At 42.4% G+C, this 21,969-nt stretch overlaps 1 protein-coding gene across 2 annotated transcripts; it reads right to left on the bottom strand.

The window, feature by feature from the left end:
- Nucleotides 1–811: 811 nt before the first annotated feature.
- Nucleotides 812–9,016, bottom strand: mcur1 (mitochondrial calcium uniporter regulator 1). 2 transcript variants are annotated; one of them, XM_024402019.2, is made up of 9 exons: nt 8,944–9,016; nt 7,957–8,067; nt 7,754–7,857; nt 3,345–3,446; nt 2,567–2,608; nt 2,123–2,194; nt 1,911–1,964; nt 1,612–1,726; nt 812–1,203 (listed from the first exon to the last, which is right to left on the bottom strand). In XM_024402019.2, exons 2-9 carry the CDS (start codon nt 8,024–8,026, stop codon nt 1,148–1,150), a joined length of 615 nt encoding a protein of 204 aa, XP_024257787.1. In that variant the 5' UTR covers nt 8,027–8,067; nt 8,944–9,016; the 3' UTR covers nt 812–1,147. The 2 variants fall into 2 exon arrangements, with proteins under 2 accessions (XP_024257787.1, XP_024257786.1); XM_024402018.2 differs by having other exon boundaries at nt 8,632–8,999.
- Nucleotides 9,017–21,969: the final 12,953 nt, after the last annotated feature.

Raw genomic sequence — 21,969 nt, 5'->3', positions numbered from 1 at the left:
GTCTTCCTGCATGACAACGACCCGAAACACACAGCCAGGGCAACTAAGGAGTGGCTCCGTAAGAAGCATCTCAAGGTCCTGGAGTGGCCTAGCCAGTCTCCAGACCTGAACCCAATAGAAAATCTTTGGAGGGAGCTGAAAGTCCGTATTGCCCAGCGACAGCCCCGAAACCTGAAGGATCTGGAGAAGGTCTGTATGGAGGAGTGGGCCAAAATCCCTACTGCAATGTGTGCAAACCTGGTCAAGAACTACAGGAAACGTATGATCTCTGTAATTGCAAACAAAGGTTTCTATACCAAATATTAAGTTCTGCTTTTCTGATGTATCAAATACTTATGTCATGCAATAAAATGCAAATTAATTACTTAAAAATCATACAAATGTGATTTTCTGGATTTTTGTTTTAGATTCCGTCTCTCACAGTTGAAGTACCTATGATAAAAATTACAGACCTCTACATGCTTTGTAAGTAGGAAACACTGCCGATTTTGCAAGTTATCAAATACTTGTTCTGCCCACTGTATGTGTTGCTTTCCTTTTATACAGTTTTACAATATCTACTATGGTCATAAAGAAAATTTCATTGGACTGATGGAATGTGTGTTCCAATGACTCACGAGTCCCGTAGTGTCTACTACAGTTAAAATATACAGAGCTGCATCTTACTGGCTACATAGCCGGAAATGCACTTTAGACAGCATGGCAATTAAAGTATATATCGCTGCATTTTTACAACATACTTCTCAAACACAACATACACAGGTTCCTTGCTTAACAGTGCATGTACAAACAAATACATATGTCAGGATTCTATCTTTAAATTACATGTCATTTATTTTGTAGGGTACTCTATGAAAACACAACCAATTAAAAATCCTATAAAAAATGTTGGATAGTGGTTTACAAGTGCAGCCTTTCGCATTTCATGGTTTGCTGGGTTCATCTTCTAAATCATAAGTCATTGGTCCTCAGAAATATCAATGTCAATCAACATCAAAGCATTTGATCTGTCTTCATGCCATCAGTCAGTGGTTGTTTGTTCCTATTGCGATTGACTATTTATCAAACACAAAATGGTGGCAGTTCAAATGGGTTATTTTTGAGCTACAGTGGTCCAGATGACCAGCTCTTCCTGTACTCCCCGGAGTCACATCCAGATGCGATAGAATCCGAGAACCACAGTGAGACAAGTGAAGACTGAACCTGAAAGACATGAGGAGTCCGTCAGTCAGAACTTGTTTATGGACAAAAGTGACGTTTAGTTGACCAGAACCAGAGATACTAATTGTGTATCTATTTCATTCGAGGAACATAATGTTATCCATCATTTATAGTATTTTTATTGAGCAAATAATCTTTACGTATTGGCCTCGAGGCATTCGTCAGAGATTTCCTCAATCAGAAAAAGCTCTGACGAAGGCCTTGAGGCCAATGCAAAGCTTAATAAAGAGCAGTGATGCTAGCAAGAGCAGTCTGCGGGTTTCCTCTTTTTTTCTCATCTTATTCATCTTGCCATGCACCTGCAACAAAGATAGCTCAGATGTGCGAGTGCCTTTTAAATATTGAACAAATAAGACTAATGCATGGATACATGAATGACACTCTTCTTACCTGCAAGGTATTTGATAGTATCAAGTTTGTGAGCTTCCAACATGGTTTTCAATCCTGCCACTTCAGTGTCGATTTTCATATTGGACCGAGTCAAATGACAATTTTGCTCAGCATTCTACAGCAGACAGATTTGGCTATTATTCACAAACCACAGATAATATTCTCATCATAACAACTAAATAACAAATACAAGGTGAAAAGACATCATTGAGATGGGTGTTACACATGCAAGGTGAATGAAGTAACCCGGTAAGAGCTCTAAAGTAGAATGGTTTAATCATAATGTACAGTATACAGACCATTTCCATTATCTCGGTCCGACTTTCCATGAGTCTCTTCTCATGCTCTGATTTCTGAAAATCAAATAGTCTATCAGAGTCGAAACTGTGCTGTCAAATTTGCATTAAATATTGATAAGAGCAAGATATACTGTATGTAATAAGCAAAGCATCACACCTTCATCCTATGAATACTACTGTAAAAAACATCATTGTAATACTAAGACATTTACCATTTCTTTCATGCTGCTTTTTTCCGAATTCATATCCAAGATATTGTCAAAGCGGACTTTATTCATCACATCCTGCGACAGAGAAAAAGGAGGCATTCCGTCATTCAAACACTCTCAATGGTTCTGAAGTGCTGTTAAAGGCTGCAATCCAAACTGATCATCGCTCTGTTTCACAAAGAGTCATACTTTGTAAAGTTTTCTATATCTATACACGGTGTACACGCAAAATCATCACAAACAGATGAAATGTTAGCAGCAACATGTGGGTGATCTGCAGACATTTTCACAGAAATTAAACCATAAGCTAAAAAATATATTATAATTTATTTGGTAAATAATTTCGGCATCACTGTACCTTCAGGGTTATAGTTTATTCGCCGTTAGTCAGCCCCTGCTCGTGATTTTTATTCGACACAGAAATTAAACCACCTTAAAACAACTTACAGCCAGTTGCACCTTCAGTTGCAGTAGCTCTACCTTGACTTTCTGTAAGAAAAGATGAATCAATTCATTGATCTACTTCAAATGCCTGACTTTAAGGAAATAACATGGCCCCCCCAAAAATTCCATCCACTGTATCAGTCATGTGACCACAGAGGGAGCAATCCTATGTTTTCAGTTCAGATCAAGTGAAAGAAAAGATGCAAGGTGAAGAGACAACTTTAAACTATTGACATGCAACCAGTATGACCTGGGACACCACATGTGTGGACTCTCCATAGGATGTACTTGATGTCAGTGATTGGCCAGAGTCCACACACCGTCACTGTTCAAATGACAAGGAAGAACACTGACTCCCACTGGAAAATAAGTAACAAGGAATATATATAAGGTAATCCTAACCCTCATGTGTCACATCACGGGACCCTCTTCCCACTGGGCACACACTGGTTGAATCAATGTTTCCTCATCAATTAAATTAAATTATGTTGAACCAGCGTTGAATAGATGTTGAAATGACATCTGTAAAGGAGTAGACATAAAAGGCTCCCTGATGTGCTTCAAGTGATGATAGGATTAGAGCACAGGAGGTTGGTGGCACCTCAATTGTAGAGGACGGGCTCGTGGTAATGGCTGGAACGGAGTCAGTGGAATGGTATCAAATACATGGTTCCAGGTATTTGATGCAATTCCATTTGCACCGTTCCGGCCATTATTACGAGCCCGTCCTCCCCTCAGCAGCCTCCTGTGGATTAGAGAACTCCTACAAATTAATACTCACCTCATTCTCTGCCAGCAAAGTAGAGAACTCACTCTTTTCAAGGATAATCATGTCCTTTTTCACCGATGCAATTTGGGAAAACACCCTCTGCAACATGATCTCCTGCAATTCATGGCCACAGCGAGTCAGTCTCATTATTTACTTACATGTATTATCAATATTTGACTAATATATATATATATATATACATACATATATACACACACACACACACACACACGCAAAAGTATGTGGGACACCCCTTCAAATTAGTGGATTTGGCTATTTCAGCTGAAGCGCATAACAGTCGTCTGTCCTTGGTTGCAACACTTACTACCGAGTTCCAAACTGCCTCTGGAAACAACTGTTCGTCGGGAGTTTCATGAAATGGGTTTCCATGGACAAGCAGCCACACACAAGCCTAAGATCAACATGCACAATGCCAAGCGTTGACTGGAGTGGTGTAAAGCTTCGCCGCCATTGGGACTGTGAAACAGTAGAAACACCTTCTCTGGAGTGATGAATCACGCTCCACCATCTGGCAGTCCGGCGGAAGAATCTGGGTTTGGCGGATGCCAGGAGAACGCTACCTGCTCGAATGCAGAGTGCCAACTATAATGTTTGGTGGAGGTGGAATAATGGTCTGGGGCTGATTTTCATGGTATGAACTAGGCCCCTTAGTTCCAGTGAAGTGAGATCTTAACAATACAGCATACAATGAGATTCTAGACAATTCTGTGCTTCCAACTTTGTAGCAAAAGTTTGGGGAAGGCCTTTCCTGTTTCAGCATGACAATGCCCCTGTGCACAAAGCGAGATCCATACAGAAATGGTTTGTCGAGATTGGTGTGGAAGAACTTGACTGGCCTGCACAGAGCCCTGACCTCCACCCCATCAAACACCTTTGGGATGAATTGGAACTCCGACTCCGAGCCAGGCCATATCACCCAACATCAGTGCCCGACCTCACTAATGCTCGTGGCTGAATGGAAGCAAGTCCCAGCAGCAATGTTCAACCATCTAGTGGAAAGCCTTCCCAACAGAGTGGAGGCTGTTATAAATGAAATAAAATTGTATGTCACATGCGCTGAATACAACCTTACAGTTCAATGCTTACTCACAAGCCCTTACTCAACAATGCAGTTCTAAGAAAAATACCTCAAATAAATACATAAATAAAGTAACAAATAATTAATGAGCAGCAGTAAAATATGTGGTGAAGCCACATAAAAGTAAAATAACAATAGCAATGCTATATACAGGGGGTACTGGTATAGAGCCAATGTGCGGGGGCACCGGTTGGTTAAGGTAATTGAGGCAATATATACACTACCGTTCAAAAGTTTGGGGTGACTAAGAAATTTCCTTGTTTTGTGTCCATTAAAATAACATCAGATTGATCAGAAATACAGTGTAGACATTGTTATTGTTGTAAATGACTATTGTAGCTGGAAACGGCTGATTTTTAATGGAATATCTACAGTTGAAGTCGGAGGTTTACATACACCTTAGCCAAATACTAGAATGCCAAAGGTCTGCAAGGCTCTAATTGCTGCAAATGGAGGATTTATTGACGAAAGCAAAGTTTGAAGGACAATTATTATTTAAATTAAAAATCATTATTGATAACCTTGCCAACATCTTCACTATATTTTATATTCATTTTGCTACTCATTTCATGTATGTTTTCATGAAAAACAAGGACATTTCTAAGTGACCCCAAACTTTTGAAAGGTAGTATAAATGTGGGTAGAGTTATTAAAGTGATGTATAGATAATAACAGAGAGTAGCAGCAGCATGAAGAGGGGGGGGGGGCAATGCAAGCAGTCTGGGTAGCCATTTGATTAGATGTTCAGTAGTCTTATGGCTTGGGGGTAGAAGCTGTTTAGAAGCCTCTTAGACCTAGACTTGGCGCTCCAGTACCGCTTGCCATGCGGTAGCAGAGAAAACAATCTATGACTAAGGTGGCTGGAGTCTTAAACAGTTTTTGGGGCCTTCCTCTGACACCACCTGGTAAAGAGGTCCTGGATGGCAGGAAGCTTGGCCCCAGTGATGTACAGGGCCGTACGCACTACCCTCTGTAGTGCCTTGCAGTCGGAGGCCGAGCAGTTGCCATACCAGGCAGTGATGCAACCAGTCAGGAAGCTCTCGATGGTGCAGCTGTAGAATCTTTTGAGGATCAAATTGGAGTGGGTCTAGGGTGTCAGGCAGGGTGGAGGTGATATGGTCTTTGACTAGTCTCTCAAAGCACTTCATGATGACGGATGTGAGTGCTACGGGGCGGTAGTCGTTTAGCTCAGTTACCTTAGCTTTCTTGGGAACAGGAACAATGGTGGCCCTCTTGAAGCATGTGGGAACAGCAGACTGGTATAGGGATTGATTGAATATGTCCGTAAACACACCGGCCAGCTGGTCTGCGCATGCTCTGAGGGCGCGGCTGGGGATGCCGTCTGGGCCTGCAGCCTTGCGAGGGTTAACACGTTTAAATGTCTTACTCACCTCGGCTGCAGTGAAGGAGAGACCGCATGTTTTCATTGCAGGCCGTGTCAGTGGCACTGTATTGTCCTCAAAGCGGGCAAAAAAGTTATTTAGTCTGCCTGGGAGCAAGACATCCTGGTCCGTGACTGGGCTGGATTTCTTCCTGTAGTCCGTGATTGACTGTAGACCCTGCCACATGCCTCTTGTGTCTGAGCCGTTGAATTGAGATTCTACTTTGTCTCTGTACTGACGCTTAGCTTGTTTAATAGCCTTGCGGAGGGAATAGCTGCACTGTTTGTATTCAGTCATGTCACCAGACACCTTGCCCTGATTAAAAGCAGTGGTTCGCGCTTTCAGTTTCACACGAATGCTGCCATCAATCCACAGTTTCTGGTTAGGGAATGTTTTAATCGTTGCTATGGGAACGACATCTTCAACGCACGTTCTAATGAACTCGCACACCGAATCAGCGTATTCGTCAATGTTGTTGTCTGACGCAATACGAAACATCTCCCAGTCCACGTGATGGAAGCAGTCTTGGAGTGTGGAGTCAGCTTGGTTGGACCAGCGTTGGACAGACCTCAGCGTGGGAGCTTCTTGTTTTAGTTTCTGTCTGTAGGCAGGGATCAACAAAATGGAGTCGTGGTCAGCTTTTCCGAAAGGGGGGCGGGGCAGGGCCTTATATGCGTCGCGGAAGTTAGAGTAACAATGATCCAAGGTCTTTCCACCCCTGGTTGCGCAATCGATATGCTGATAAAATTTAGGGAGTCTTGTTTTCAGATTAGCCTTGTTAAAATCCCCAGCTACAATGAATGCAGCCTCCGGATAAATCGTTTCCAGTTTGCAGAGAGTTAAATAAAGTTTGTTCAGAGCCATCGATGTGTCTGCTTGGGGGGGATATATACGGCTGTGATTATAATCGAAGAGAATTCTCTTGGTAGATAATGAGGTCTACATTTGATTGTGAGGAATTCTAAATCAGGTGAACAGAAGGATTTGAGTTCCTGTATGTTTCTTTCATCACACCATGTCACGTTAGTCATAAGGCATACGCCCCCGCCCCTCTTCTTACCAGAAAGATGTTTGTCTCTGTCGGCGCGATGCGTGGAGAAACCCGTTGGCTGCACCACCTCGGATAGCGTCGTTCCAGTGAGCCATGTTTCCGTGAAGCAGAGAACGTTACAGTCTCTGATGTCCCTCTGGAATGCTACCCTTGCTCGGATTTCATCAACCTTGTTGTCAAGAGACTGGACATTGGCAAGAAGAATGTTAGGGAGTGGTGCACGGTGTGCCCGTCTCCGGAGTCTGACCAGAAGACCGCCTTGTTTCCCTCTTTTTCTGAGTCGTTTTTTTGGGTCGCTGCATGGAATCCACTCCGTTGTCCTGTTTGTAAGGCAGAACACAGGATCCGCGTCGCGAAAAACATATTCTTGGTCGTACTGATGGTGAGTTGACGCTGATCTTATATTCAGTAGTTCTTCTCGACTGTATGTAATGAAACCTAAGATGACCTGGGGTACTAATGTAAGAAATAACACGTAAAAAACAAAAAACTGCATAGTTTCCTAGGAACGCGAAGCGAGGCGGCCATCTCTGTCGGCGCCGGAAGTCGTTAGTAGTTGTGGAAGTAGTTGTGTGGAATTGTTAGGTTAGATTACTCGTTGGTTATTACTGCATTGTCGGAACTAGAAGCACAAGCATTTCGCTACACTCGCATTAACATCTGCTAACCATGTGTATGTGACAAATAAAATTGTTTGATTTGGATCTGAGGACCCATGTCATGTCTTTTCAGTCTCTTTTCAGTTTGAGGGGGAATAGGTTTATAGCAGCAAAGGGGGAACCAACTCCATATTAATGCCCATGACTTTGGAATGAGATGTTCAACGAGCAGGTGTCCCACATACCTTTGGTCATATACTGTATGTTGATATGAAAAAGTCCAGCCTCACCTGCTGCACTTTGGTTACCATGTCATTATAGATTAGATCCATGTTGGAGTGTGTTGTCCTGACCATCATCCTGACAATTACCTCAGCTTGCTGAGTGGTGAAGCCTGTTGATGAAAACAAAACACTAACTGGGTTCAAACCAACCACTGAATTAAATGTATGGGGGTTACTTCAAATTACACAAATAAAAAACATTTTCTAACCATTGTCTTCGAGGAGTCGAACCAATGCATGGGTATCAAAATACAGCCGTCGGTTTCCAGACTTTGTCATATCTGTTTTCAATTCATACTGAAGTATAGAGGTGCTCAGCTCTGATATCCACATAAAAGGAAAAGTTAGATGTAGCGTACAGATCATTACATGACAAATTATTTATTTATAACCACCATAGGATCCTGCATCAAATTAAGAAAATGTTATGCAAATGTACAGCCTCAGAGGGTGATATGAAGAGATACATTTAATGTATTTAATGTATTGTAGTGGCATATCTGTCCTGGTGTTGAATGCATTAACACTGGGCCTTTTTCTTTTTTAAATCTGCTCCGAAATATTCATCCAACCTCACGAGGTCACTCAAACCCCGGTTGCAATCGATTTCTACTAGTCACCACAGCCACAAAGTGCTATATTGTAAAAATTAAAACAAAAATATGCTTTTGGTCTTAATTTAAGGTTATGGTTAGATGTAGGGTTAAATATAGGGTTAGGTTAAAATCACACTTTAAGATAGGAAATTGCAGAAATGGGCGTGGTTTATGACGTTGTGGCTGTGGTAACTAGTGACGACCGTTGCAATCTGAACCCGAGCTGGCAAACTTATTTTTGATAGTGTCGTTTGTTGTCTTCTTTGCTCAGACACTGTACATACATACCTCTGACAAATAAAAAGCTCCGTTTAAAAACCTTAGTTGCGCTCACTCCCGTAAATAGTCTCATTCTCCATGTTCGTTTGTCAAGGTTGCAAGAGCCCGAATCGGTGTTACATTGTTTACAGCGCGAATGGATGCTGCTCGTCAAAATTGTGTTCAGAGAGGAACTGTTAGGTTGGAGCGCAACTGTAGTGAAACTTGCTCTGTCCCCGCGTGTCCTCTTTTCTTGCTTACTATACCAATAGTCCGAGTTTAAAGTAGATTTATTCAACCGCGAGTGAAATGCAATTCTTTGTTTCAATGACATTGTCAAACCTTTAGTTCACTTTCACTGTACTTTCCTGCCCGAGTTCCCATAAATACGTCACCACGTTGACCCTACGTTGACATAACTAGGAGGGTTTTGTTTTAAAGCAACAGTTTACTATATTTTCTTACTACGCTAATCTAGTCCTGATGCGCTTGTCAATCTTTACTGTATTTGTTGAAATTGATATAAAAAATATGCATTGTTTATTCTTGCATATGGATGTTACACATTCTTATTTTACTGTATCAAAAGCATCCTTTTGGGGTGTGGGACTGACAAGGATGAGCGGTGCCTTATGCATGATTTCTAAAGCACCTACAGGCCTAATATTGGGTTTATGAATGCTCTTTAAGCCTTAAAAGTGATGTTTAATTTACATCGGGACTGGATACAAGATTGGAAGGCAGCTCCTCAGAGAACAGAGCACGCCCCTACTCCCTGAAATGGTGCACAGGCCGTCCACTGTGTTTGGGCAACATATTCTCATCTACATCACTTGCAATGTTTGTATTTGTCATATGCCTTAGTGGAAGTCTCCCGGTTTGCTTAAATTGCTGGCACAACTGCTAGCCTGACTGTAAAGCTGTGGACAGCAACATGGAGACTACACTTGTTCCATTTGATTTAATGTAGAACCAGTTCCGTACCCTCTGTACCATCTCAGGTATTCGGGTTCGGGAGGACTCTGAAGCCAGAATATAAACAGAATACGACACAAATGATAGAATACATATTTTTCAAAAATGACTGTATTGTGAAAGCCTGGACACAATATCCGTGACAGTAGGCTATCCTATTGGATGAAGTTAAAAATCAAATCAAAATCAAATCAAATTTATTTGTCACATACACATGGTTAGCAGATGTTCATGTGAGTGTAGCGAAATGCTTGTGCTTCTAGTTCAGACAATGCAGTAATAACCAACGAGTAATCTAACCTAACAATTCCAAAACTACTACCTTATACACACAAGTGTAAAGGGATAAAGAATATGTACATAAAGATATATGAATGAGTGATGGTACAGAACGGCATAGGCAAGATGCAGTAGATGGTATCGAGTACAGTATATACATATGAGATGAGTAATGTAGGGTATGTAAACAAAGTGGCATAGTTTAAAGTGGCTAGTGATACATGTATTACATAAAGATGCAGTAGATGATATAGAGTACAGTATATACATATACATGTGAGATGAATAATGTAGGGTATGTAAACATTATATTAAGTAGCATTGTTTAAAGTGGCTAGTGATATCTTTTCCATCAATTTCCATCAATTCCCATTATTAAAGTGGCTGGAGTTGAGTCAGTGTGTTGGCAGCAGCCACTCAATGTTAGTGGTGACTGTTTAACAGTCTGATGGCCTTGAGATAGAAGCTGTTTTTCAGTCTCTCAGTCCCTGCTTTGATGCACCTGTACTGACCTCGCCTTCTGGATGATAGTGGGGTGAACAGGCAGTGGCTCGGGTGGTTGATGTCCTTGATGATCTTTATGGCTTTCCTGTGACATCGGGTGGTGTAGGTGTCTTGGAGGGCAGGTAGTTTGCCCCCGGTGATGCGTTGTGCAGACCTCACTACTCTCTGGAGAGCCTTATGGTTGTGGGCGGAGCAGTTGCCGTACCAGGCGGTGATACAGCCCGGCAGGATGCTCTTTATTGTGCATCTGTAAAAGTTTGTCAGTGCTTTTGGTGACAAGCCAAATTTCTTCAGCCTCCTGAGGTTGAAGAGGCGCTGCTGCTGGAGGCGTGCATGGCCACGCAGTCGTGGGTGAACAGGAGGACAGGAGAGGGCTCAGAACGCACCCTTGTGGGGCCCCAGTGTTGAGGATCATCGGGGTGGAGATGTTGTTACCTACCCTCACCACCTGGGGGCGGCCCGTCAGGAAGTCCAGTACCTAGTTGCACAAGGCGGGGTCGAGACCCAGGGTCTCGAGCTTGATGATGAGTTTGGAGGGTACTATGGTGTTAAATGCTGAGCTGTAGTCGATGAACAGCATTCTCACATAGGTATTCCTCTTGTCCAGATGGGTTAGGGCAGTGTACAGTGTGGTTGCGATTGTGTTGTCTGTGGACCTATTGGGGCGGTAAGCAAATTGGAGTGGGTCTAGGCTGTCAGGTAGGGTGGAGGTGATATGGTCCTTGACTAGTCTCTCAAAGCACTTCATGATGACGGAAGTGAGTGCTACGGGGCGGTAGTCGTTTAGCTCAGTTACCGTAGCTTTCTTGTGAACAGGAACAATGGTGGCCCTCTTGAAGCATGTGGGAACAGCAGACTGGGATAAGTATTGATTGAATATGTCCGTAAACACACCAGCCAGCTGGTCTGCGCATGCTCTGAGGACACGGCTGGGGATGCCGTCTGGGCCTGCAGCCTTGCGAGGGTTAACACGTTTAAATGTTTTACTCACGTCGGTTGCAGTGAAGGAGAGTCCACAGGTTTTGGTAGCAGGCCGTGTTAGTGGCACTGTATTGTCCTCAAAGCGAGCAAAGAAGTTGTTTAGTCTGTCTGGGAGCAAGACATCCTGGTCCACGAGGGGGCTGGTTTTCTTTTCGTAATCTGTGATTGACTGTAGACCCTGCCACATACCTCTTGTGTCTGAGCCGTTGAATTGCGACTCTACTTTGTCTCTATACTGACGCTTAGCTTGTTTGATTGCCTTGTGGAGGGAATAGCTACACTGTTTGTATTCGGTCATGTTTCCGGTCACCTTGCCCTGGTTAAAAGTAGTGGTTCGCGCTTTCAGTTTCGCGCGAATGCTGCCATCAATCCATGTTTTTTGCTTGGGAATGTTTTAGTTGCTGTGGGCACGACATCTTCAATGCACTTGCTAATGAACTCGCTCACCGAATCAGCGTATTCGTCAATGTTGTTGTTTGACGCAATGCGGAACATATCCCAAACCACGTGATCGAAGCAATCTTGAAGCGTGGAATCAGATTGGTCGGACCAGCGTTGAACAGACCTGAGTGCGGGAGCTTCCTGTTTTAGTCTCTGTCTATAGGCTGGGAGCAACACAATGGAGTCGTGGACAGCTTTTCCAAAAGGAGGGTGGGGAGGGCCTTATATGCGTTACAGAAGTTAGAATAACAATGATCCAGGGTTTTACCAGCCCTGGTTGCACAATCAATATGCTGATAGAATTTAGGGAGTTTTGTTTTCAGATTAGCCTTGTTAAAATCCCCGGCTACAATTAATGCAGCCTCATGATATGTGGTTTCCAGTTTACATAGAGTCAAACAAAGTTCGTTCAGGGCCGTCGATGTGTCTGCTTGGGGGGGAATATATGCGGCTGTGATGATAATCAAAGATAATTATTTTGGTAGATAATGCGGTCGACATTTGATTGTGAGGAATTCTAAGTCAGGTGAACAGAAGGACTTGAGTTCCTGTATGTTGTTATGATCACACCACGTCTTGTTAATCATAAGGCATACCCCCCCTGCCCCTCTTCTTACCAGAAAGATGCTTGTTGCTGTCGGCGCGATGCGTGAAGAAACCAGCTGGCTCTACTAACTCCGATAGCGTGTCTCGAGTCAGCCATGTTTCCGTGAAGCAAAGAACGTTACAGTCGCTTATGTCTCTCTGGAATGCTACCCTTGCTCGGATTTCATCAACCTTGTTGTCAAGAGACTGGACATTGGCGAGTAGTATGCTCGGGAGAGGTGCGCGATGTGCCCGCCTCCGGAGCCTGACCAGAAGACCGCATCGTCTGCCCCTTTTACGGCAACGTTGTTTTGGTTCGCCGGCTGGGGTCCGATCCATTGTCCTGGGTGTTGGGCAAAACACAGGATCCACTTCGGGAAAGTCGTATTCCTGGTCGTAATGATGGTGAGTTGACGTTGCTCTTATATCCAGTAGTTCCTCCCGACTGTATGTAATAAAACCTAAGATTACCTGGGGTACCAATGTAAGAAATAACACGTAAAAAAAACTAAATACTGCATAGTTTCCTAGGAACACGAAGCGAGGCGGCCATCTCTGTCGGCGCCGCAAGGTGTAGCCATCTCCTGTCTCTCCTCCTGTGGTAGTGTCTTATCCAGTATCCATCTCCTGTCTCTCCTCCTGGGGCAGTGTGTTATCCAGTATCCATCTCCTGTCTCTCCTCCTGGGGCAGTGTGTTATCTTGTAGCCATCTTAGCCATCTCCTGTCTCTCCTCCTGTGGTAGTGTCTTATCCAGTATCCATCTCCTGTCTCTCCTCCTGGGGCAGTGTGTTATCTTGTAGCCATCTTAGCCATCTCCTGTCTCTCCTCCTGTGGTAGTGTCTTATCCAGTATCCATCTCCTGTCTCTCCTCCAGGGACTGTGTGTTATCCCGTAGCATCTACCACAACCTATTGGACATGATCATTTACAGAAGGGGTCACCATTTTCAGAGTATTTTGCTAACCCTAATCGCACTGTGCTGGCTCAGATTTTTGATGTTATTTTCATCTCATCTTATCATTGTTCCAACAGCTATGGTGGATGTGCAGCCAGGCTAGCGAGTGCAGCACAGCTCAGCAAGGCTCAGTAGTGTGAAAAGGGTTGACTGATTAGACAGAATATTTTGGTATTGTCTAGATTTGTGAGAATAGGAGCAGATGATCAGAACAATACATTATTGTATCCAGGACTGTAGGAGATAGCGGGGCAATGAGGGTGAATTATTTCCTTTGTTGAGATCTGCTGCTGACATAACTGTGTTTTGTAAACACCACTGGTTTGGATATGGTCTTAGGTTACATGTATGGATTTACAAACCTTTTTTGGTGTGGGGGAGACAGTTGGAACATGGATTGTGTTAAAGTGTGAGGGTTTCAGCTTGGAACCTGAAACAAGCTGTATGTATATCTTCTCTGAATGCAACAACAAAAAAGTAGCCAGCCCAGTAAAACTTAGCCCCTTATTCTAATACATTGCCACACATAAGTTGTAGGTTGGTTGTTTGACCAACATGATGCTTAATATTGGCACAGGTATGTAACAGAAACTACTATTAAATACCGGTAAACAATTCACTTCTCCAATTCCCTCCCTCTCTCTCTCCCTCCCTCCTTGAGATTATGCCATACAACACACATTTCTCCAACCTTTTCCCCCAGCTTCAGAGGCTGGGCTACCGTTTATCTCAAACACAAATTCTGAACTGTGACTTTAAATAAATGATCTAATTTGAATGTATGCTGTCATGTCTGTGATTTCTCCCTGAGCTCCATTAGCACACTTAGGCCAGTAGTAATGCCTGGAACATGATAGTTCATTAGTTGTCCTCGACACAATGTTCCGGTAATTTAGCATATTTGAGAGGACTATGTCAGCAATCATTGGTTCAGCAGCTATTCATCTCCCTCTCAGATGTGTGAAAATAATGTAGCTAGTGGCCAGGCTACTTTATGTGAGTACCGTCATTTATTTTTGGGGTATCAGGAGGTGCAATTTCTCCGCAATTTGCGATAACCAAAGGCTGAACATTTTTAAAATAACAACTACACGCTGAGGTCATTATTAGTTACCTAATGTAACTTTGAAAAGAATCAGAATCTCCTAACTAACTTGAAGCCCGACACCATGTTAGACAGATTGCAACAAATTATGACGCAGTTTCATTGATCCAAATCATGATACGGGTGGTTATTAATAAGACCTTGGAGCTCAGCCTGGAAGATTATCATGTATTACAGCTATGGCTAATGATCTTATTGCCACAGATCTATTTTTGGATAAGCCTAAGGACCTTGTATAGGGGGCTAGTCTAGTCAGGTAGGTAGAGCTGGACTGGACATTTCACAGGCTGTGGATGGGAGAGTGGCAGGTGTGCAGCAAAGGTAAACCTACTACCGCACTGTGCATTTCTGGCACTCTGTAACTCTTCAATTACACACACACACAACGTTCTGCTTTAGGTGAATTCGTCAGAGGTGAAAATTACATTCTCGTACTGTTTAAATGCAAAGACTGAACATGGTAAATGATTTACTGTAATGTTCCAAATAAACAATGAGCATATGCTAAACAAACAACTGTGTATTGTGTTAGTATTTTGTGTTTGTCTGTATCCATATAACAAGGTATTAATGCAATCCCTGTATCACATAACATCCTGAGGTCAATATAATGAGTTCCAAATACACTTTAGATTTTCCATCCTTAGGGTATAGGACAGGTATTCCCAAACTTACCCAGCAAAGCACCGAACAACAGACAGGGACGTTGGACCATCGAAGAGGTGCAAATATGATAAGAACTACATTGATTTGGGGTTCACTTATATTGGGAGTAGTGCCTTTCCTCAGCCACAATGTATTATATGTGCAAAAGTACTCACAACTCGATGAAACCTTCACTCTTGCGCAATTAAGATGACTTTTGAATATAAGATAATATAATATAATTGCAACAGATACCATTAATAAGAATGGGCTAGAAGCATCTTATATGGTGAGCTACCGAGTGGCTAGGACAGGCAAGCCCCATACTATTGTTCCTGCTGCCGCGGATATTGCTGGAACAATGATGGGGGAAAAGGCCCAAAAAACTATACAGACAATGTCTTCATCAAACAATACTGTTTCACGACACATCAGTGACATGGCAGGAGATATTTAGAAACAATTACTGCTTCGCATACAAGCCAGTGAATTCTATGCGTTACAGCTGGATGAGTCAACAGAGGTGGCAGGCACAGCTCCTGGTATGTTCGTTACATTTATGGGGGATCAATTAAGGAAGACATCCTCTTCTGGAAACCAGGACAACAGGAGAGGATATTTTTAAAGCACTGGACAGCTTAGTGACATCAAATGGACTTTGGTGGTCAAGATGTGTTGGTATTTAATTTGTTAAATTTTTTAAAAATTTTTACCTTTATTTAACCTTTATTTAACCAGGCAAGTCAGTTAACAACACATTCTTAATTTCAATGACAGCCTGGGAACAGTGGGTTAACTGCCTGTTCAGGGGCAGAACGACAGATTTGTACCTTGTCAGCTCGGGGGTTTGAACTTGCAACCTTCCGGTTACTAGTCCACCAACTTTGCTGCAATTAAGTGATCACTTTCAGAAAACCTTTCTTGCACATGAGCAGCGATTGTATCGCATGTCTCCTTTATCACGGGTGCAGTGTTAAGTTCTCTCTGCCTTGGTTTAGTGGCATCAACATGTCCTTTGGCCAGTGCATTAGTTTGCTCGCAAATGTTTTGAACGTTTACCTTGAAGTTGTTGATTGCTCCGGTGATTCCTGCTGCATCAATGGTTCATTTCTGCATTATGTTGTACAAAACATCCACCACATGTAAGAATCGACGCTGGAGACGAAAAGCAGGTACAGGAAGTGAACATTTAATGAAACACGGATATTAAACAGAACAGGAACAGTGTCTGGACAGGGGAAAAATAACGACATCAATGCTGACACAGGGAACAAACTGAGGAGCAGACAGATATAGATGGGGTAATCAACGAAGTAATGGAGTCCAGTTGAGTCCAGTATTGTGCAGCTGCGCGTAATGATGTTGACAGGTGTGCGTAATGTAGGGCAGCCTGACGTTCTCGATCTCGAGAGAGGGAGAGCGAGAGCAGGCATGACACCTCTGCCATGACCAAGGAAAAGAACTTGAGGAGTTGCAGAAATGCTTCCTTCCAAACCTCTCATTGTTGAATAATGTTTATGTTCAATGGCCGATAAGCACCGATATGTTTTATCTCTAATTTCTCTTGATATGACAAGGTTTGAAAAGGATTTGCTAGTAGATTGTCGACTTGATTCATGATGATGACTGCTAGCTTGCTAGCTAAGATTTTGAAAGTATGATGTTGACATGATCAGTCCAATCAAAGCTACTGTAGATAGAATGAAATCAAATCACGTTATATCTGTGGCCAATGACCTTGAGCCTGCTTGGATGGGCACTTCTAATGTAACTCTATGGCAGAACCCAAAGGGCAAAAAGTTTTTAGCTCTACCAATAAGACTTGGCGGTAAAGTAGTGTCCCCATGAGTGACAGAACACTGAGCCAAACACGGCGCAACGCTCTGTATTTTTTGCTGGCTTGTCCCACCACCACTGAAAGCACTGAGCTAGGCCGAAACACCTGCCTTTTGGAGCTGCCTTACCCAAGAAAGCAAAAAAGAGACCATGTTGGTGGTACCTGGCTTTATTAACTCAATGATTTGATTTTTTTTTTACATTGTTTGCAAACTGATATGTGACACGTATTAATGCAAAAACAACAAGCAAAACAAGCAACCTAAAAATGTGGGGCTCAAAACAGCTGCCCTGAATGACGGGTCGCCACTGGTCAATACATATAAATAATTTAAATCAGATGTTACTTGATTGGAACTGTCCGGTTACTTATGTTAAGGTTACTGGAGCCGCCTGCTGGTTTAACCTTTTTAGCGCAGGCGTTCCGCAAGCGGAACCCCTCGACAACATTCCGCTGAAAAGGCAGCGCGCGAAATTCAAGTCCAATACAGCAAATGAAAGATAAACTTCTTGTTAATCTCCCCATCGTGTCCGATTTCAAAAATGCTTTACAGCGAAAGCACCACATATGATTATGTTCGATCACCGTCAAGTCAAAAAAAACACAGCAATTTTTCCAGACAAAGATAGGAGTCACAAAAAGCAGAAATATAGATCAAATTAATCACTAACCTTTGATGATCTTCATCAGATGACACTCATAGGACATCTTGTTACACAATACATGTATGTTTTGTTCGATAATGTGCGTATTTATATCCAAAAATCTCAGTTTACATTGGCCGCATTACGTGTAGTAATGTTTTGATTCCAAAACATCCGGTAATTTTACAGAAATACTTATAATAAACATTGATAAAATATACAAGTGTTATTCAAAGAATTAAAGACAGACTTCTCCTTAATGCAACTGCTGTGTCAGATTTTTAAAAAAACTTTATGGAAAAAGCATAATCTGAGAACGGCGCTCAGAGCCCAATCCTGCCAGAGAAATATCCGCCATGTTGGAGTCAACAGAAATGAGAAATAACACTATAAATATTCACTTACCTTTGATGATCTTCATCAGAAGGCACTCCCAGGAATCCCAGTTCGACAATAAATGACTGATTTGTTCCATAAAGTCCATCGTTTATGTCCAAATAGCCACTTGTTGTTAGCGTGTTCAGCCCAGTAATCCATCTTCATGAGGCGCGAGCACTTCGTCCAGACAAAAACTCAAAAGGTTCCGTTACAGGTCGTAGAAACAAGTCAAACGATGTATGGAATCAATCTTTAGGATGTTTTTAACATAAAACATCAATAATGCTCCAACCGGAGAATTCCTATGTCTGAAGAAAAGCACTGGAACGAGAGCAAACTCTGTCGGGAGCTAGCGTCACGAGCCTGAGACACTCTGCCAGACCACTGACTCAAACAGGTCTCATGAGCCCCTCCTTTATAGTAGAATCCTCAAACCAGTTTCTAAAGACGGTTGACATCTAGTGGAAGCCGTAGGAAGTGCAACTTGACTCCAAACCTCAGATTTCCCACTTCCTGGTTGGATTTGTCTCAGGTTTTCGCCTGCCATATGAGTTATGTTATACTCACAGACATCATTCAAACAGTTTTAGAAACTTCAGAGTGTTTTCTATCCAATAATAATAATAATATGCATATATTATAAGGTGACCAGATTTCTGAAATGAAAACCGGAGACATTTCCAGTTCGGCGGCCAATATATAATTAAAATATCCAATGTTATTATCTATTAAATAAAAAAGGGGGACAATTCCGGTTTCATGTATTTAGTCTAACAGGCACATTGTGATAGGCAAAGAAAACAACTATACTACAGAAACACTATAGACAAGACAGAACTGTCCGATCTGAACAGCCATTCAGTGGTCCTGCTACAATAAGAGCAGAAGAGAACATGAGCAAAATTGAAAGAACAGACAATAGTATAAGTGAAATATTGAACAACATAATAAAGAAATAAGATGCTGATGAAATTGGTAACTACATAATATACTTATACCAACCTAATCTGTATATTTCTCAGAAGAATGCGTTTTTTTCAGGATTGTTCTGTCTTTGGCCAGCTTCTCCATGAACTCCTGGCAGGGGAGGTTGATGTTTGTCTTCACAATAAGCACAGCCTTGATGGTAGGAACAGTGAACCTATTTCTTGCTGCTGTCCATAGAGCATTAATTTGGGAGAACACTCTCTCGACTGGTGCATTACCTCCAGGTAAGCACATGACAACAGAAGCTAATCTAGCCAGGTTAGTGTGTGGGATGTCATTCTCTTTGAAGTGGGTAACCACCGTGCTCCATCTCTGACTAAGCATTGTCTCCAGATGTTTTCCATTCTTCAAGCGATCCCCCCTTTAGGAACTCTTGCAGGCCAGTAACCTCGTCACACAATGCATCCTCATTGATGGTCACATTGGGGCATTTTTCCTGTAGTGTGACTGCTGCCTTCTGGATCTCTTCACGTAGAGGTTGCCTTTTTAAAAGGAGACAATGTAAATATTTTAGATTATCGGTGTGCTTTCCCCATGCTTGCAAGTAGTTCACAGCCGTAGTGAAGAATGATTGGGATGTTTTGAGAAAGCTCTCTTTAGACATGTCTCCAGCTCTCTCAGAAGTCCTCTGACCAAAACTGGAAGGAAGTTGTCATCACGTCTTGCAGTCAATTTTGCCTCAACGTTTCTCAGAATTGCAGCGGACTCCACAGCACAGCGGTCCTGGCCTCCAAGCATCTTGATCGTGTCACTGAATACGGTCAGGTTTCCATGGACAAAGTCCAGCCAAAGTTCAGTCAGTGGATCTTCGAACATTGTTCACAGGATAACAGGGCATTTGTCTTCAGAAATAAAAAAGGATTTCAATGGCACATACATTTTCAGCACTCTTTCTAGAACAGGGAGCATGGACATCCAGCGAACATTGCTGTGTCCTAAAATGTTATGGTACTCCTGGCCAACAACTCACAAAAGCCCTTCAGTCTTTCTACTTGTGAGCAGGTACACAACATTATATCCAAAGCTGTTCTGGCCGTGTTATGAATGATGTGGGCAGGACAACCTAAGCCAATCACCTCCCGCTGCAGAGCATTTTTAACTTTGGTATGGACATTGACCCTCCCCGGCCTATTCAGTCCTCCAAAGTTGGTATTTGTTGTCGGCAGAGAATGTTTTCCAGGTTACATTTTTGGATGACCACCAGGACCTCAGCTGCAATTTCCTCTGCTGTTTTTCCATTCAATTCAACAAAATCAAGCAGTTTTGTTTCCACAGATGTGTTGCCACCATATATCTTACAATATCTGACTACTATTGACAGCAACTTTACATGTCCATGATTGAACACATCAATGGACAGGGACACAAATTCAACATGGTCTAGGTCCTGTGTTACCAAAGTAGTTGCCCATGTTACTAACACGTTACTCACTATGGCGTCACATTTTGTCCTAGCACATGTAAACTTTGGCTCATAAAGCTTCCGTGTCAGTTGTGCTGTGCAGTCCATAGATCTGTAACTATGATTGTGTCGCATAGTGTGGTATGCAAAGACACCCTCCTGCACAGCTAAACCATATTCTTCTTGGGAAGGCTCTACCTTGTTGAAGAATGTGGTGACAGAGGGCATACCAACACGGCCAATCAGAGGCTTTATGCTTTTTCGTCTGTTGATGTTCTACCACTGCCGTTCTTCCCCCGCTGCCAATTGGAAAAAGAGGTATTACTAAGGTTGCTGTGAACCATTCTATCGTCTTGAGCGTATAAGCGGAAATTCTCTCATCATGTTTTTCATAAAAAGTGCATTTCCGTTTCTTGGAAAGAGTCATTGTATCTCCTCTGTCTGTTCTTCACTCTCCTTGTGTCACTCTTCTTACTCTCTTAACTTTTTCTTCTACTCCAATCTTTCTCCTCTTTTCTTAACTCGTCTTCCTTTCCTTCTCTTCACCTTTCCACCTCACTCTTCGACACTCTCCTTGCTTCACTCTTTTTACTCCCTTAATTTTTCATTCTCCTGCCTCTCCAATCTGTATTAATAAATAGCATACTATTAGATAAAATACTTTGGTTAACAGATTCCCATTGCTTTCCTAATTTTTGTATTTTATCTCTAAAACATAGTTTGGAATAATAAATTGGCAGGCTCTGTAACCATATCTTTACTTTTCCTCCTCTGTCTCCTTCACTCTTCTTCCTATCCAGTCTTCCTCCTCTCCACTGCTAATGTTATCCATGAACATTTCTAAATATATTTTCACACTACTTATAATGCAAAACCATTAAAATTGTAATCTACAAAAATATTCTCCAAATTAATTGTGCATTAATTTAATATAATCTTAACATATTTTCAAAATAGCCCATCCACTGCATGTGTACATGTGAACGTTTTTTTAACCTAGCTACCATAACAGTAGCTAGGTAACTTAGCTAGCTAACTTAACCTATTTAAAACCTTATAGAGCAAATCATCTATCTATATAATATATTGTGACATTATAACATCACTAGCTAGTATCTCAAACGATTGTATCTTACCTGACTTGAAAAGACGCTTGTGGTGATGTTGTGGATTCACTTGACACTTGCTAGCTTCTGGCCAAGTTTTCCACTGCAGTTTTCTCTAAAACTATCGCGAGCAAGTAGTTAGTAGAAGAAGAAGAGTGAATGAAGCTGCTATAGCGAGCAGCCCCCTCTGTTGGCCTAAACAAGCACAGCGCGATTGAGACGTCAACCGGTAGGCTCTGCTGCCCGGTCTTTCTTGCCAAGTAAAATATTTCACTTTGCGATCTGTTTTTAACGCACAGTTATGAACAGGGACATTTCCGGGGACAGGCCACCAAAAATGGGGACGTCTGGCCACCCTAATATATTAGCATCTGGGACAGAGTAGGAGGCAGTTCACTCTGGGCACGCTATTCATCCAAAAGTGAAAATGCTGCCCCCTATCCCAAAAAGGTTTTAAGCAAGTAATAACAGGCCAACGTTTTGTGACTGACAACGCCAATTGGTAACACATCGGCGAATCATGGACGCATAAACACTGACCAG

Source organism: Oncorhynchus tshawytscha, linkage group LG16 (assembly GCF_018296145.1).
Source record: "Oncorhynchus tshawytscha isolate Ot180627B linkage group LG16, Otsh_v2.0, whole genome shotgun sequence".
NCBI classification, from domain to species: Eukaryota; Metazoa; Chordata; class Actinopteri; order Salmoniformes; family Salmonidae; genus Oncorhynchus; species Oncorhynchus tshawytscha.
This window is presented reverse-complemented; position numbering and strand designations above follow the sequence as displayed.